General features: G+C 35.2%; 4 protein-coding genes across 4 annotated transcripts; 2 read left to right on the top strand and 2 right to left on the bottom strand.

Annotated features, from left to right (window-relative positions):
- Nucleotides 1-1,136: 1,136 nt before the first annotated feature.
- Nucleotides 1,137-3,286, bottom strand: LOAG_08265 (hypothetical protein; the record flags this gene model as incomplete). Its single annotated transcript, XM_003143797.2, has 6 exons — nucleotides 1,137-1,437; nucleotides 1,699-1,800; nucleotides 1,925-2,061; nucleotides 2,232-2,520; nucleotides 2,611-2,805; nucleotides 3,083-3,286. The coding sequence occupies 6 exons, from the start codon at nucleotides 3,284-3,286 to the stop codon at nucleotides 1,252-1,254; spliced, it is 1,113 nt and encodes a 370-aa protein (XP_003143845.1). The 3' UTR covers nucleotides 1,137-1,251.
- A 1,477-nt stretch (nucleotides 3,287-4,763) lies between these two features.
- On the top strand, nucleotides 4,764-8,721 carry LOAG_18255 (hypothetical protein). Its single transcript, XM_020450919.1, has 8 exons — nucleotides 4,764-5,009; nucleotides 5,749-5,875; nucleotides 5,995-6,097; nucleotides 6,199-6,279; nucleotides 6,452-6,605; nucleotides 7,260-7,497; nucleotides 7,629-7,692; nucleotides 8,424-8,721. The coding sequence occupies exons 1-7, from the start codon at nucleotides 4,969-4,971 to the stop codon at nucleotides 7,662-7,664; spliced, it is 780 nt and encodes a 259-aa protein (XP_020305347.1). The 5' UTR covers nucleotides 4,764-4,968; the 3' UTR covers nucleotides 7,665-7,692; nucleotides 8,424-8,721.
- LOAG_18256 (hypothetical protein) lies at nucleotides 7,669-8,445 on the top strand. Its single transcript, XM_020450920.1, has one exon. The coding sequence runs from the start codon at nucleotides 8,098-8,100 to the stop codon at nucleotides 8,260-8,262; it is 165 nt and encodes a 54-aa protein (XP_020305346.1). The 5' UTR covers nucleotides 7,669-8,097; the 3' UTR covers nucleotides 8,263-8,445.
- A 731-nt stretch (nucleotides 8,722-9,452) lies between the features above and the next one.
- LOAG_08262 (DnaJ domain-containing protein) lies at nucleotides 9,453-11,878 on the bottom strand (the record flags this gene model as incomplete). Its single annotated transcript, XM_003143794.1, has 8 exons — nucleotides 9,453-9,638; nucleotides 9,773-9,893; nucleotides 10,125-10,199; nucleotides 10,437-10,630; nucleotides 10,793-11,008; nucleotides 11,152-11,214; nucleotides 11,412-11,443; nucleotides 11,788-11,878. The coding sequence occupies 8 exons, from the start codon at nucleotides 11,876-11,878 to the stop codon at nucleotides 9,453-9,455; spliced, it is 978 nt and encodes a 325-aa protein (XP_003143842.1).
- Nucleotides 11,879-12,968: the final 1,090 nt, after the last annotated feature.

Raw genomic sequence — 12,968 nt, 5'->3', positions numbered from 1 at the left:
ATTATTATTATTATATTATTATTATTATTATTATTATTATTATTATTATTATTATTATTATTATTATTATTATTATTATTATTACTATTATTATTATTATTGTTACTATTATTAGTATTTAGTATTAGTAGTAGTAGTCGTCGTATAGTCATTATTAATGGCTTTACAAATATTTCTCGAGGAAAATGTTTAGTTTTCGAATTTCCACTCGAAAAAAAAAAACCAGTTATTTGCAATATCTGTGAAGATAGTACTGACGCTGAGAAAAGAAATCCTCAAAGAGAGGGACAAAAAGACTGGAAGGTTACTTTATAAGATTTCATGAATTTTTACTTTATTATCACATGAACGAAATTCTGCTGGTGAAAAAAAAGAAAAAATGCGTTAGAAAGTTTTTATATGCAATAATTACAGAAAGTATAATAACATCAGGACGACCACTTTAAGTACCGATGCACTGACTTCAGATAAAGACAAAGATGTGAATATAATGAGCATCATTAGGTAGTCAAAATTCACAAATTTTAACAAAAAAAAAGGGAAAAACAAGCGAAAAACTTTTACAACACTTATAGTGTGAGTATGAAATTTGCTCATCAATTTCAACCCACTACCATCACAGAGCACATAAACAAACAATTCACGAAGGAATGAATTTCGGTTTTTGTATTAAAAAACCTATATCCCATTTTAGAAATACACCAGTTTTTTCCCCAATAATTTCTCATGTCCTGTTGACATTCTGCAACATACTTTGCTAAACATTAAAACGTTTCAGAAACAAATCACACCCGCATATTTTTTCGTAGAATGGTGGCCTCAAATGATAGTTATTTTGAAGAGACTAGAACAAAATCTTGCCATATTTTTGAAAACTTGGCTTAACATTTCTGCCAAGCAAGAAACAGGACTAATTTAACCGCAGAGAGGTAAATGTTATCAGCGCAAAGAGGAAAATGAAACAGAAAAAGATACAGCAATGTTCATTTCGCGGAGAATAACTGCGTCAAATAGCATGCATGGCACAGCATCGAAATACTTATAAAAAGCCATAATTATAAAAGATTTTCAATATAAAGCCATGACTTTCAGTATAAATTAATTAATCAACCAATCTTAAATTTACCCAACAAAACAGGGATTTCAAAGACCATATATTAACAGAAATACTATTTCTTCCCCTCTTTACAATGAAAAATATTTCGATATGAAAAAATTATGTTGAATGGCAGAAAAAAAAACAAGTCTGTCTTATACTGGCATTTTCGCTTTAATACGACATTTCTGAAGCGTGGCACGATAAATAAACTGCCGACGTGAAAGCTGACGTACTTCTTTCAAATAATTTGTTAAACTGATACGACCACGACTTAACGCTTGACCAAGGAAATAAATAGCATCGTCGATAGCACAATCATAAACGTAACAACTAAGTAACTGCAACAAATTTATAAGTCTGTCATCAACAATGCAACTAGAGGTTGCTTTCAAAGAAGAATTGCAAAGAAATGGAGACACAAAAGACCAGAAATTTTCGCTAACGCATACACAGGAATGATCGTTAATTATTCTAGTTTAAATTCCCATTTTGATTTTTCGTGTTGTTGCAAGCGAGAAATTAAATTTCCTATTTAGCATTTTCCCCTTCAACTCTATTAGCCTTTAAAGAAAATTCATAAAACAGGGACTAATTCTAACCTGTCTGTGCAAAGGTGTACAAGCATCAATCACTTGATCAATTTCTACAATTTTTCCCGGTGACGATGTCGAAAGCAGCGAGCTAATTTCGGCTTTTTTTTCCTGAAAATTGAAGCTATTCTTCCGATTAATCAACAAACAAAAAGTGAAAGGTACTAAAACCTAACGAATTTTCGGAAACTAGAAATCAGAGACAAAATAACGCTCATATCAAAGAAACAGGCACCTGATACACAATTAGTGCGTCCTCCATCCGTTTCTGCTCTTGCGTTAAATTTTCCACAATAACTTTGAGCTTTTGCTGACCGGCACGTAGATCTGCATGAGTCTGTCTTATTGAAGCTAATTCGGCATGCATTGTTCCTTAAAAACCTGATCTAGAAGGCTTCATACCTAACTAGAAACACAACACTTCAAGATTTCAAAGTTACAGTCCGATTGCGATTCAAAGAGTAAATAATAACTTCACAGAGGATTTTGTACAATTTAACGCAAGGAAAAGTACAGGTTTCTGATAAGAAACGAAAAGATACCTAATTTTTCACGAAGGCGTTGTCTAATTTTGTGTTCAACAGCACTCATCACAGATGCTTTCAGGTGTTCCGGCTGAACCGTGCCACTGCCAACATTACCATGTGGCATAGAAGGATAATAAGAAGCAGGTGTCGTTGGATATGGCGGTATTCCGGGCGCATTAGAAATTGGATAAGGTGTGTAACTTTGAATCTGGCCAGCAGATGTTGATCCCACACCTGAGAGACGTGAACTGCTATTAGGCTTCGCAAAGACCGGACAAGAGTCTTGGAAACACATCGCCATAACCTTGAAAAATGCAAACTTCGTGGATTTTCTACTAAGGATTGATTTTTTATTACTCATTAAACAATATATTTGCACGAGTGAAAGAATTACCTGTAATAAACCACTTAAATCATATCCTGGAAAAGACCAATCACTAAGATATGGCAAATAGATGCGTCCCTGCTTATCCACTGTTTTTGATTCCTTCAGCATCATATTCGGCGTTGGACATACGTAACATATTGGTGCATAATAGGGATGGGTGTCCCAGAGATATAACGCTACTGGTATGTTATATGTATTACCCTGAAAAGAAATTTCTTTTTATGGAAAATTTCATGAAAATTAACAAAGACATTCTAAAAATGGAAATTCGAGAGCAACTTTGCAGTTATATTACCTGTCTAACAAACGAATTTACAACCAACAAAATCTTTATCAAAATAGATAAAAGATGAGGAGAGACCGAAATAACGTATGACAAGGTCCAACACCAGAATATATGCACAAAATAAAAACATATGAGAAACTGAAATGATCAATCCTTCAATATAACCAGGAATGATCATAAATCGATATAAACCTTATAAAGAACAGGAATTGTGCCCTTCAGACGAAATGCAAGCGTACACGTCCTGTCCGGATAAACAAAATGTTCAACGTCCGGTGTGAGATCAGGAAAGCCGCTTAGAGCTAAGAGTATATCATTCTTCGCCGTATCCACATATTTTGCTTTAGCTCGATCCAATAAAGCAATAACGGTCGATGATACGGCATTATTTGTCATACTACAAAATTTTATAATTACTGTTACAATGTAGTAATAATTAAATGTGACAATTAAATTTGCGCGTAATGAATGCTCAATAAATTTACGAGTTGTTGTATTTGGTAATTTTTGTAACGATCAACATTTTTCGGCTTGACGCATACACTTATTTATTTCTAACGTAAAATCTCCCTTGACATAAATTACACGAAAATGATCATTTAAATACTTATTAACTTACCTCCCATTAAGCAGCTAACTACCTCCTCGATAACCAACCACTTTGTTCCTGACTTAGCTGCTTAATTATTCTACCAATCAATTACTACAAATTATATAATTTATTTTGCTCGACAAACTTACTTAAACCAGTAAATTACAAAAAAAAAGAAGAAACACTGATTAGACCAAAGACCAGGAATTGTTGTATGAACATATGCACCGAACTCTTCATTGAACTACTGATCGAGACTTTAAATTCAACTAAACTTTCAACAGCAAAAATTCACGATCACACGCTAAGTTTGACCTCAGCATCTCAAATACGATGGACAACATTCAAGCCTCGGTACTTCATAAGAATGAATTAATGGCAAAGACCAATAGTGTTGAAGCACGAAAGAAAAGAAAATCAAGAGAAAAAAGGAGATAAGAAATTTCAAGATTTGTATTTACTGGCAAAAATTGCATAAGCCAAATCGCTTTTCTGAAAAATTAATTCGTGACTGTCAGCCGTTACACAGCAAATTGAATAACAAGAAGATTCTGCATTGATTAGAATAAAGAGATAACATATCCACTCCTGATATCACTCCTAACATATCAATCAGCAAAATACATTACTTACGCCACATGAATATAAAACACTTCTTCCCAGATCCACAATAATTTTCATACCCCCTCATTTGTGACACCATGCAACGATGTTTGTGGCATATCGATTTTCAACCGATTCCAAATAGTATACTATTAAAAAATAGTATGATTATATTGGAGATCTAGTGGTTGTGGAAGTATGTAATGTTAGAGATGTTTAGGGTGCGAAATAGCTTGGAGATTTGCGGAAGGATAAAGAGTGGAAGGATCAACAAAAGAGCTTAATATTTGGGAGGCTAGGAGAGGAAGGATAATTGAAAGTGGAAAGAAATAATATAAATGAAGAGATGGTAAAGATTGATAAGAATTACGAAATATAGTATGGTTATAGATTGAGAAGCGATTTAAGTCATCACTTTAGAAAGAGTATATTCTCACCTGCACCAAATTGTTCATGCTTTGATCTTTATGTATGCATTTACTTATCACTGCTTGCACGTTACAGTAAAATTGAGAGCGCGAGTTGAAAGAACTTATGGTACTCTTATCCTTTCTCTCACTTTTGTTGCATATTTTGGCATACCAACGGTATGGTTATGTGCGTTACGATGTTTAGAGTTGATTAAGTGTAGTTAAAGTAAATAATCCTATTTGTTTGGATAAAGGAAAAATTCAAAAGTTATCACTAGTCAATGGTAAAGAAATTTTTAGGATATTGACAAATCTGAAAATCTATTATTATTCCGAAACTATCCAAGAACCATACTTTCTTTTTTTCGTAGAATTCAATTTTATTTCAGGATTTTTTTAAAAGGTTTTTTTTGGAAAGGGTGCTTTTTTTTGAAAGGCTGTTTTTTTTCGGGTGTTAATTGCTTATCGAAATTATGGGTCGAAAGAAAAAGCGTGCCGCGAAACCCTGGTGTTGGTAAGTTATTTTAATATTTATGGAGGAAAATAAAAACTCGACTTCTTTATTTCCTCTGAAAGAACGAAGGTTTGTCTGAATTGTTTTGCTTATGATAGTACAACAAGTGTTGCAGTCGTTATTTATCTTGGTTGATGATATCAATCATGTTCTTTTTTTTCTTTTCAGGCAAGATTTTGATTAAATTTTGAACCTTATTGTTCGATAAAAAGCTTAGCTCAGGATAAGACACGTTAGATTATGCCACTGTTTCGTGTTTTTTCATCTGATCATCTTAAGGACTAAATTTTTTCTCATCATTCTTCCTACTCCTTTATCTGTTTTTGAGTCCATGAATGTAAATCATGGGTATAAATGGAAGGCTTAAGTAGATGGTTAGCAAGGAAGCAAGGTAACTAGTTGTTATGTTGATGGTCAAGTGAGCTAGTGTGTAATTAATCAAATCCAACAAGGTTGGCTAGTGAAGTAATGGAGAGCAACATGCAAAAACGTAGGCAGGATTCAATTATAGGGATAATTTGAATGCAAGATATAATTATCAAAGTTCACTGGTAGTTTTGATCTGTCAGAGCATTTTGACGGTGGGTTTACTGAATCTCTTTTCAGAGATTTGTTTGCTGTAAAACAGGACATTCAGTTGCGGATACTGCATGGAGTCACATGGCTGAAGGATCGGTTGATCCTAGTGGTTGGATTCAAACTACTATATAAAATATGGGTCATCTTTATTCTATTACAGGTACTGCAATCGCGAATTCGAAGATGAAAAGATTTTAATTCAGCACCAAAAAGCAAAGCATTTTAAATGTCATATTTGTCACAAGAAGCTTTTCACAGGACCCGGATTAGCCATCCATTGCATGCAGGTATCGTTTTCAATGAGCTAAAATTACAGTGAACAGATTTTTTTATTAAACCTTTCTTGCGTATGTTATTACTTGGGGCTCGTTTTATTCACCATTCCTGAAGTTTGCTCATTTTTAAGGTGCACAAAGAAACGATAGATAAGATACCCGCTGCTTTACCCGGTAAAGATTCAGTTGAAGTAGAAGTTTATGGCATGGAAGGTATTCCTGATGATGCTCAAGGTTAGGAAATTTTTCCATTTTACTGCAGATATGCAAGTTTTTAATTTCATAACCTCCCAGTATTGCATATTTCCAGAAAAGTATTAATGCTTTTCTTGTAGAGGAAAGTACAAAGAAGGAGTCGAAGAATACAGCTGCTCCGGTACCTCCTCTAATAGCTCCATTTCCAATGCTACCTCCAGGTAAATTCTTTTTTTTCTCGCGTTAATTTCATATTTTGCACGGTTTGGTAAAATTCAATTATATATTAACGAGTTTTCAAATAGCAAATGATAATACTTTCATGTATCTGCTGAGGAAATACCAATATCTGCCAATCTTTTTTATATTTCGAAAATTCATTTTGTATTGCAGGTATACCACCTATGATTCCCGGTTTTCCGCCTCTTCCACCTTCAGGAATGCCACCGTTTGGGCCGCCGTTTATGCCAGGAGTGCCGGCGCCACCAAGAGCTCTTCCGCCACTTCCGGTAGTACCTCCAGGTAGTGCTCAACCTGCACTCACAAGGTTTTCGTTTTTTTTTTTACTTTTCACCAGCTTTCGTAAGTTATTTAGGCTGGCACAGGATAACCCGGCTGCGTTTCAGCTGATATGTTAATGAATTATGACACATAACTTATATTTCATGCGGAAGAGACAGTGAAAAAAATTGTTATGCTGCCAATGTATTCAGTTCTATCCATTCACAACTGAACTTTAACTAAAACATAACGTTTCTCACTCATTTCTTGCAAAAGTTAATATAGGCTATGTATAGAAAAGTTTGGAGTGGCGTGTGGATTTTAATAACCTCGCATATGTTTCAGATGAACTTGTCACCACTTTTTATTTTACTTTATGTTGTATGTGAGCTGGTAGGAAGGTAACAGAGTAGGAGAGAGCATTGAATAAATATGGTAGGAAGGTAACGGAGTAGGAGAGAGCATTGAATAAATACATGGATAAGGTTTCATCAGCTTCGTTCAGTCATCGGGTTTTTTATTATTGGCTTAATTCTTGCCGATATATGTTCTTGTCATAGGGAGTAGCTCTTACATACTAGCATTTTTGGTCTTATATTTGGAAATTGAAATTTTGAAAGAGGTGTTGCAGGAGATGCTGCGTCTCTTTGTATGTGCCCCTTTGGAAGTACTGCAATACTTAACTATGAGTTTGTTACAGCATGAACTTACCCCCTCGGGTACCGCTACCAAATGGTCCGATGGGAGTACCCGGAATTCCTGGTCCAGGAACAATCAATGCACAGTCTACACCTGTTGTACCAGCAGCTTTCCCAGCCTATAGTGATCCTTCTTCTAGTAAGACCACAGAACCGGAACGGATCCGGGAAATACCTAATCAAATCCAAAGATTGGGGGCAAAAATACACATCATGCATCCTGATGAAGATATATCATTGGTATGTTATTTAACATGTGTTTGAAAGTTTCGAAAGATTCGTTGTGGATTTTGCATAGTTCTTAAAACAAGTTAATTTTTTCTGAATTAAATTTGGTAACATTCCTGGACAATGCAAAATATTTTTCCCAGGAGGAGCGGTTGGCAATCAGTAAAGGATTCATCTAATTGACAGTGGATTCAAATTTTTCATGAGGTAAGTTCTTTCTTCGTCTTTTTTTTCAGGATGTAGCTGACCATTGACTACTTTGTGCCATAAGTTTCAAGGCAGTTTTTAATAGTTTATAAGTAGGTTACCTGATTTCCTACATAGTTTCTTTGCATAAATTCATCATAAGCTCTGCGTTGTGGAACCTTTAGAAAGAGCTGAAACGACAGTTTCCGACCGTGCCACACAGTTTTAATTGTAAAGGTTAGTCCTGGAAGCAGGTGGGTAGTGTTTTCTTGCTCATCAAAAAAAAGGTTATGAAACCTTCATGTCCTGTACGTTTTTGGCACTCCCGTTGGTACTTTTCGTCCACACTTTCTTCAAGGTTTCAGCAACTGCTGCGGGTCTTTGGCAACTTTTTTCTGTGAGTTTAATTAATATTTTGCGATAGTTATGTCGACATCTTCACAGTTAATTTGGGATAGAACTTTGTTGTTGTGGTCCTCAAAAGTGGAGGGCTGGGAAGTTTGGGCTTTGAATCCTTATACCCTGGAGGACTTGGAAGCGGATTTTGTGGATTTCATGCTTGGTTTCCGGCATTCACAAGTTGTGTCGTAGGATGGGAGATTGACAAGTAAGTTTGCTGTTCGAAGTATATTTTACTTTTTTCACTTCCTGCGGAAGTTTATTGTGACTGAAGCTGTGATGAGGTAAGTATACTACAGCTTAGCTCGTAAGGCTTTGCTCACCGGTTTTTGCCAACAAAATTTTTATTTCAGTGGAATCCTGTTTCCTGTCATTATCGTCGTCAAAATTTGTTATCCGTATGCAGAAGAAAAAAGTGAGGATTAATGCTATTGATTGCGCTTTACCAAAAAGCTAAGCTGAAAACGATTAGCGCTGGAATTGTGATTGATCGACTACATTGCATTATTTTTCCATCCCCTTGTTTTTTTTTCTTTTTCTTTATGTAATTGTATTGTATGCTGATATCGATTGTCGGTAAGTTTTATTCTCTTTTATTAGACAACAAAGTTTTCGTTATTTGGATTTTGTTGTTTGACACACACGCAGCACGAATACATAACTCATATTCAGGACACATGTATATATTCACTTCTGTGTAAAAGTTACTACATATCAAAGCTCTCCGGACGGAGAATGAGATTTGGATCAGTTCGAATTGGAGTAGGATTGAATTCCTTCCGCTGAATTTAATATTCCATCAAATCTGGACATGCAAAATAATCAATCATCGAAATATCCGAACGATATTTTGATTGCGTTGGAAAGGGATTCATTCTACTTCGGTTGAGTCATACTAGTGAATGGGCATCTTTTTTTCCTGGAGAAATGTAATTCGTAGAGATTCAGCTAGGAGGGTTGGCATTTTAGACCCTTGAAAAGCGAACAACATTTAAACATCGTCCGTATCAAAAACATCTTGACCCCATGAATTACTATCCCGTATGCTTCCTTAACAGAAGCGACGTCCGACTGTTTATTGGTATCAATAGTACATGTATACCATAAATTATGTAGCTGTTGAGGGGGTCAACAAAACAAAGATGAATGCAAATTTTCGAAATCGCAAAGTCATCTTGAGCCCCCGTTTTACTCCTCTGATGGCCCAGTTATTACATTTAAGACAGTTACACCTGAAAGAGATCACCGGAGGCCCGACCATCGTACTAGCGATCATTTTTACTTAACCGCCCTACTAACATTTGTTAACGTTAGTTTTATTTGATCTGTTTCCCGATCACTTTATACATTAACACAACAGTAACGACATTCCAAATATTTTTTTATTCCATAAAACTAAGAGGAAGACCCTGCTGGTTCTTCATGTATCTTCGGTACCGTTTGTAACGCCCACTAGCGGCCAGGCGTTCTTTTTGTTCATCTTCCTTCGCAGCCTTCCACTCCGCAAATTTCACTCTATCCCATAACTCATTTTTGAACAAGGATAATCGTTCACTATCGCTGAAATTCTGAAATAAGTATCGTTATAATGGGCTTGTAATATATGCTTAACAAAAAATGAAAAGCGGCTTTTAGCGAAACAAGAGATCTCGTGAATTAGTTGAAGTAATAAGAAAATACATTCGACAAAAGGGAAGCTTACTGCAAACTGTTCTTCAGAAAGATTTAGATTTTTCTGTATCAGATAAGTCTTCGCATCTTCATCGTAATCTTCTTTTTTCAAATGATACTTTATGAACCATGAGAAGTTCCAAGCAGCATACCTGAAGTACCTCTACCAGTGTCATCGATCTTCAAGTTTCGCATAAACCGACGAACTTGAAGGACAAAATTCGAAAGAACCAAAGATTTTGTTAAATAAACTAGTTCGATACTACGACCACTTCTGGCGGCTACACAACAGAACTTTTAGGTTTGATGAAACTACCGGTAATTCAGTGGAACATGAAACAGGATTCTGCTTTTAGCTCAAATGAACGAATATGCCAAGTTACCTGTATATTGTATAAGGCAACACAATAATCGTCCACAACAATGTATTGTATATCGACGGCTTCTTGTATCCACCTCTGCAACCGGAAAATCGTTCAGTGGAGTGTATCTTCAAATGTGACTCGTTGAGAACAACCTATAACAATATGCCAAATAACTAAGTCTCGCTACAGAAATTCATTCTCAGAAAAGGGGAAAGGCTCATAAAGGGAAACAAGTAATCTGAAACGTAAGTCTTAGGACTGTTGTGTTGTTGTAAGAAAACCAGGAAAAAAGGAAACTAAAGACTAAATCTGTGACCTTCAAAATCTTACCTGATATCCACATTTTCTTCAATAATCTGTCGCAAGACCTGTTCGGCGTATTCTTTCCGCAATTTTTTATTACGAGAGTCGCCTTCTAATGAAATTCCTCTTTCTTTGGCAATTTCTTTCGCCGCGTTACGATATTTTTCTTGTTTCACAGCATAATCAAGTGCTTCCTTATGTTTTTGTGCTGCACTCAGAAACTAAAATATGTCAATTTGCATCAGAACGCTAATTGTGACAAAAACATAAAGTTATGTGATTGCTAGATCTTATGCAAGTGGATAAGTCTCGGTTAATTCATTTATTCACTACAGTTTGAATTCAACTATTTGTAGTTTGAGGAGAAAGATGCTAAAACATACCTGAAAAGCAGATATAAGTATTAAAGTAACCAAAACAACAATTCGTGCATCCACTTTTGGAGCCATCCGCCTGCGATAATACTGATAATAATTGTAAGCTCGTTGCTCCGGATGATCCAAATAATAATCATAATCAGCTCGTGTTTCATCATCCTTCAGAGTCTCATAAGCTGTTGCAATCTTACGGAAGTTTTCTTCCGCTTCCTTTTTCTTAGCCTAGAATTTTGCATTATATTGTGGTAGATAAAGTGAACTGATGAAATATACGAGTGCTATTATTAATCATCATTAATTTGATTTAATGAACTCGAAAATTCCATTTCTGCTCCGGAAAACTACTCACGTCACTAAATACTCACATTTGCAACTTTGTCCGGATGATACCGCGCTGCCAATTTCCGGTATGTTCTACCTAACACATTCTGAAATAAACACAACAAAATCACCACAAAATTCCTAGGTTTGTATCATTTGTATATATTTATATGTTCTGTATCATTTATATGCGCAGATTTTAAGCTATCAACTATTAGATTGACAAAGAATGGAATAAAAATTTTGAAAGGAAGAAGTAATTTAGTGGAGTAGAACACGTGGGAAAAAAATGAAAACGACAAACCTTATTGAATTCCGAACGATCAATATTTAGTACTGAAAGCCAAAAAGGAAGATTGGTTGAATTAAATCATATGGAATGAAGTATTAATGAAAGTGTTAACCTAAGCAATGGACAGATTAAACGGAATGGTTCAAGGGGTAGTTAACATCATGAGGGTTCAAACAACAGTAAAAATAGGGAATAGCGGAGGAATTCATACAAAGCCTTATCCGAGTGATCACGTAGATGGAGTTGCCCTAACTTACCTAAGAGTCCTTCAATGTGTTAGTAAAGAATGGACTAGGCAAGATAAAACACAAGTAACTAAGCTACTAGTAGCTGTCGTGTCTCGGCCGACGGATCGAAACAAAAACCACGAAATAGAGTGAAATTTGACCTTCATAACAGCTTTCAATCCCACAATAGAGACCATCAAGTAATTCGGCATGGATGACAGTGCAAATAATCAGCAGCACTAGCGGCACCATCCGGCGGAAATCCTGCAAATCATCGATCACTCCCAACTATTTCCCCATCAGTTAGCATCAAAACTTTTGATTGGAGCAAAATTCGAATAAACGACCTGATTTTTGTAGAAATGGAAAATAAAAGTATATTAGGGATTCTTTGCTTATCAACTACGAATCAATAACCGATTAGAAGTTTAATTCTAACGGGAAGCACATGCGTATCAGGAAAATACATTGAACTCTGATCTTGGGATGCTAAATAAGAACCCGAACAATCAGTGAAATTTCAAAACGTTTAGTGGAGCGTAAAAAAGAGGTCGCGTAGCAAAAAAAAAAAACCTCATATCTCCCCCTATGTTTCTGCCAGCCCAAACCAGTTCATAATGCATTATTTCAACAGTCATCAATTAAATTAGTTGTAAAATATTGCGCTTTATTGGAGGTTCAGAGATTGATAAGGTTTGGAAAGTATTTGATATCTAGAGATTGAGACGTGAAAAATAGCTGAGCATTTAATGAAGAGATACAAAGATTGGAAGGATTCACAGGGAAGTTGATGAGAAAGAGGGGAAAAGTTTAGGAAAAAATAGCACACTGTAGCAGTAGCAGTGTTTGGGGGGGGGGGAGAAAAATAAATATGATAGGAATGGAGAGGAAAGACGAGGAGGGAACAATATAAATTGCAAGGATTAAGATGTAGTAGATAGCGTCGATAAAATTATTGAATAATAAAGAATCGGATATTAATGAATTACTGGAAATGATTCAAGTCATTTTTATTGGAAATGATAAATAAAAATTTAACTTACATTTTTGATTTACAATCGTTGAATGTGATCGTAGAACGTGTGATTTATTAAGTTGTAACCAACGAAATATAAATTTAATTTTGCAGTAAAAAAAGAAATTTAATTTTTAAATCTTTTGCAAAAATTTGCACGAAATTGGCGATGAAAAGAGGATAAAATGAATGTAATTGTAAGGAATTGTTCTTTTATTGCTTCAAAAATCATTTCGTTGTTCAACAAGACTTATAAACTAATTTAAGAAAACTTCATGGAATATTTTTTTTTTTAGGAGAAGAAAGCCTTTGTAGCTTAAAACTGCT

The sequence above is a fragment of the Loa loa genome, assembly GCF_000183805.2.
Source record: "Loa loa unplaced genomic scaffold supercont3.240, whole genome shotgun sequence".
Classification (NCBI taxonomy): domain Eukaryota; kingdom Metazoa; phylum Nematoda; class Chromadorea; order Rhabditida; family Onchocercidae; genus Loa; species Loa loa.
Note: the sequence above shows the minus strand (reverse complement) of the source record. Positions and strands in the feature narration are given on the sequence as shown.

Coding starts and splice junctions, on each gene's coding strand:
- LOAG_18255 (XM_020450919.1), top strand. CDS start 4,969: ATGGGTCGAAAGAAAAAGCGTGCCGCGAAACCCTGGTGTTG. Junction 6,280..6,451: donor ATTTCCAATGCTACCTCCAG/GTAAATTCTTTT, acceptor TTTGTATTGCAG/GTATACCACCTATGATTCCC. Junction 6,606..7,259: donor GCTCAACCTGCACTCACAAG/GTTTTCGTTTTT, acceptor AGTTTGTTACAG/CATGAACTTACCCCCTCGGG.
- LOAG_18256 (XM_020450920.1), top strand. CDS start 8,098: ATGTCGACATCTTCACAGTTAATTTGGGATAGAACTTTGTTGTTGTGG.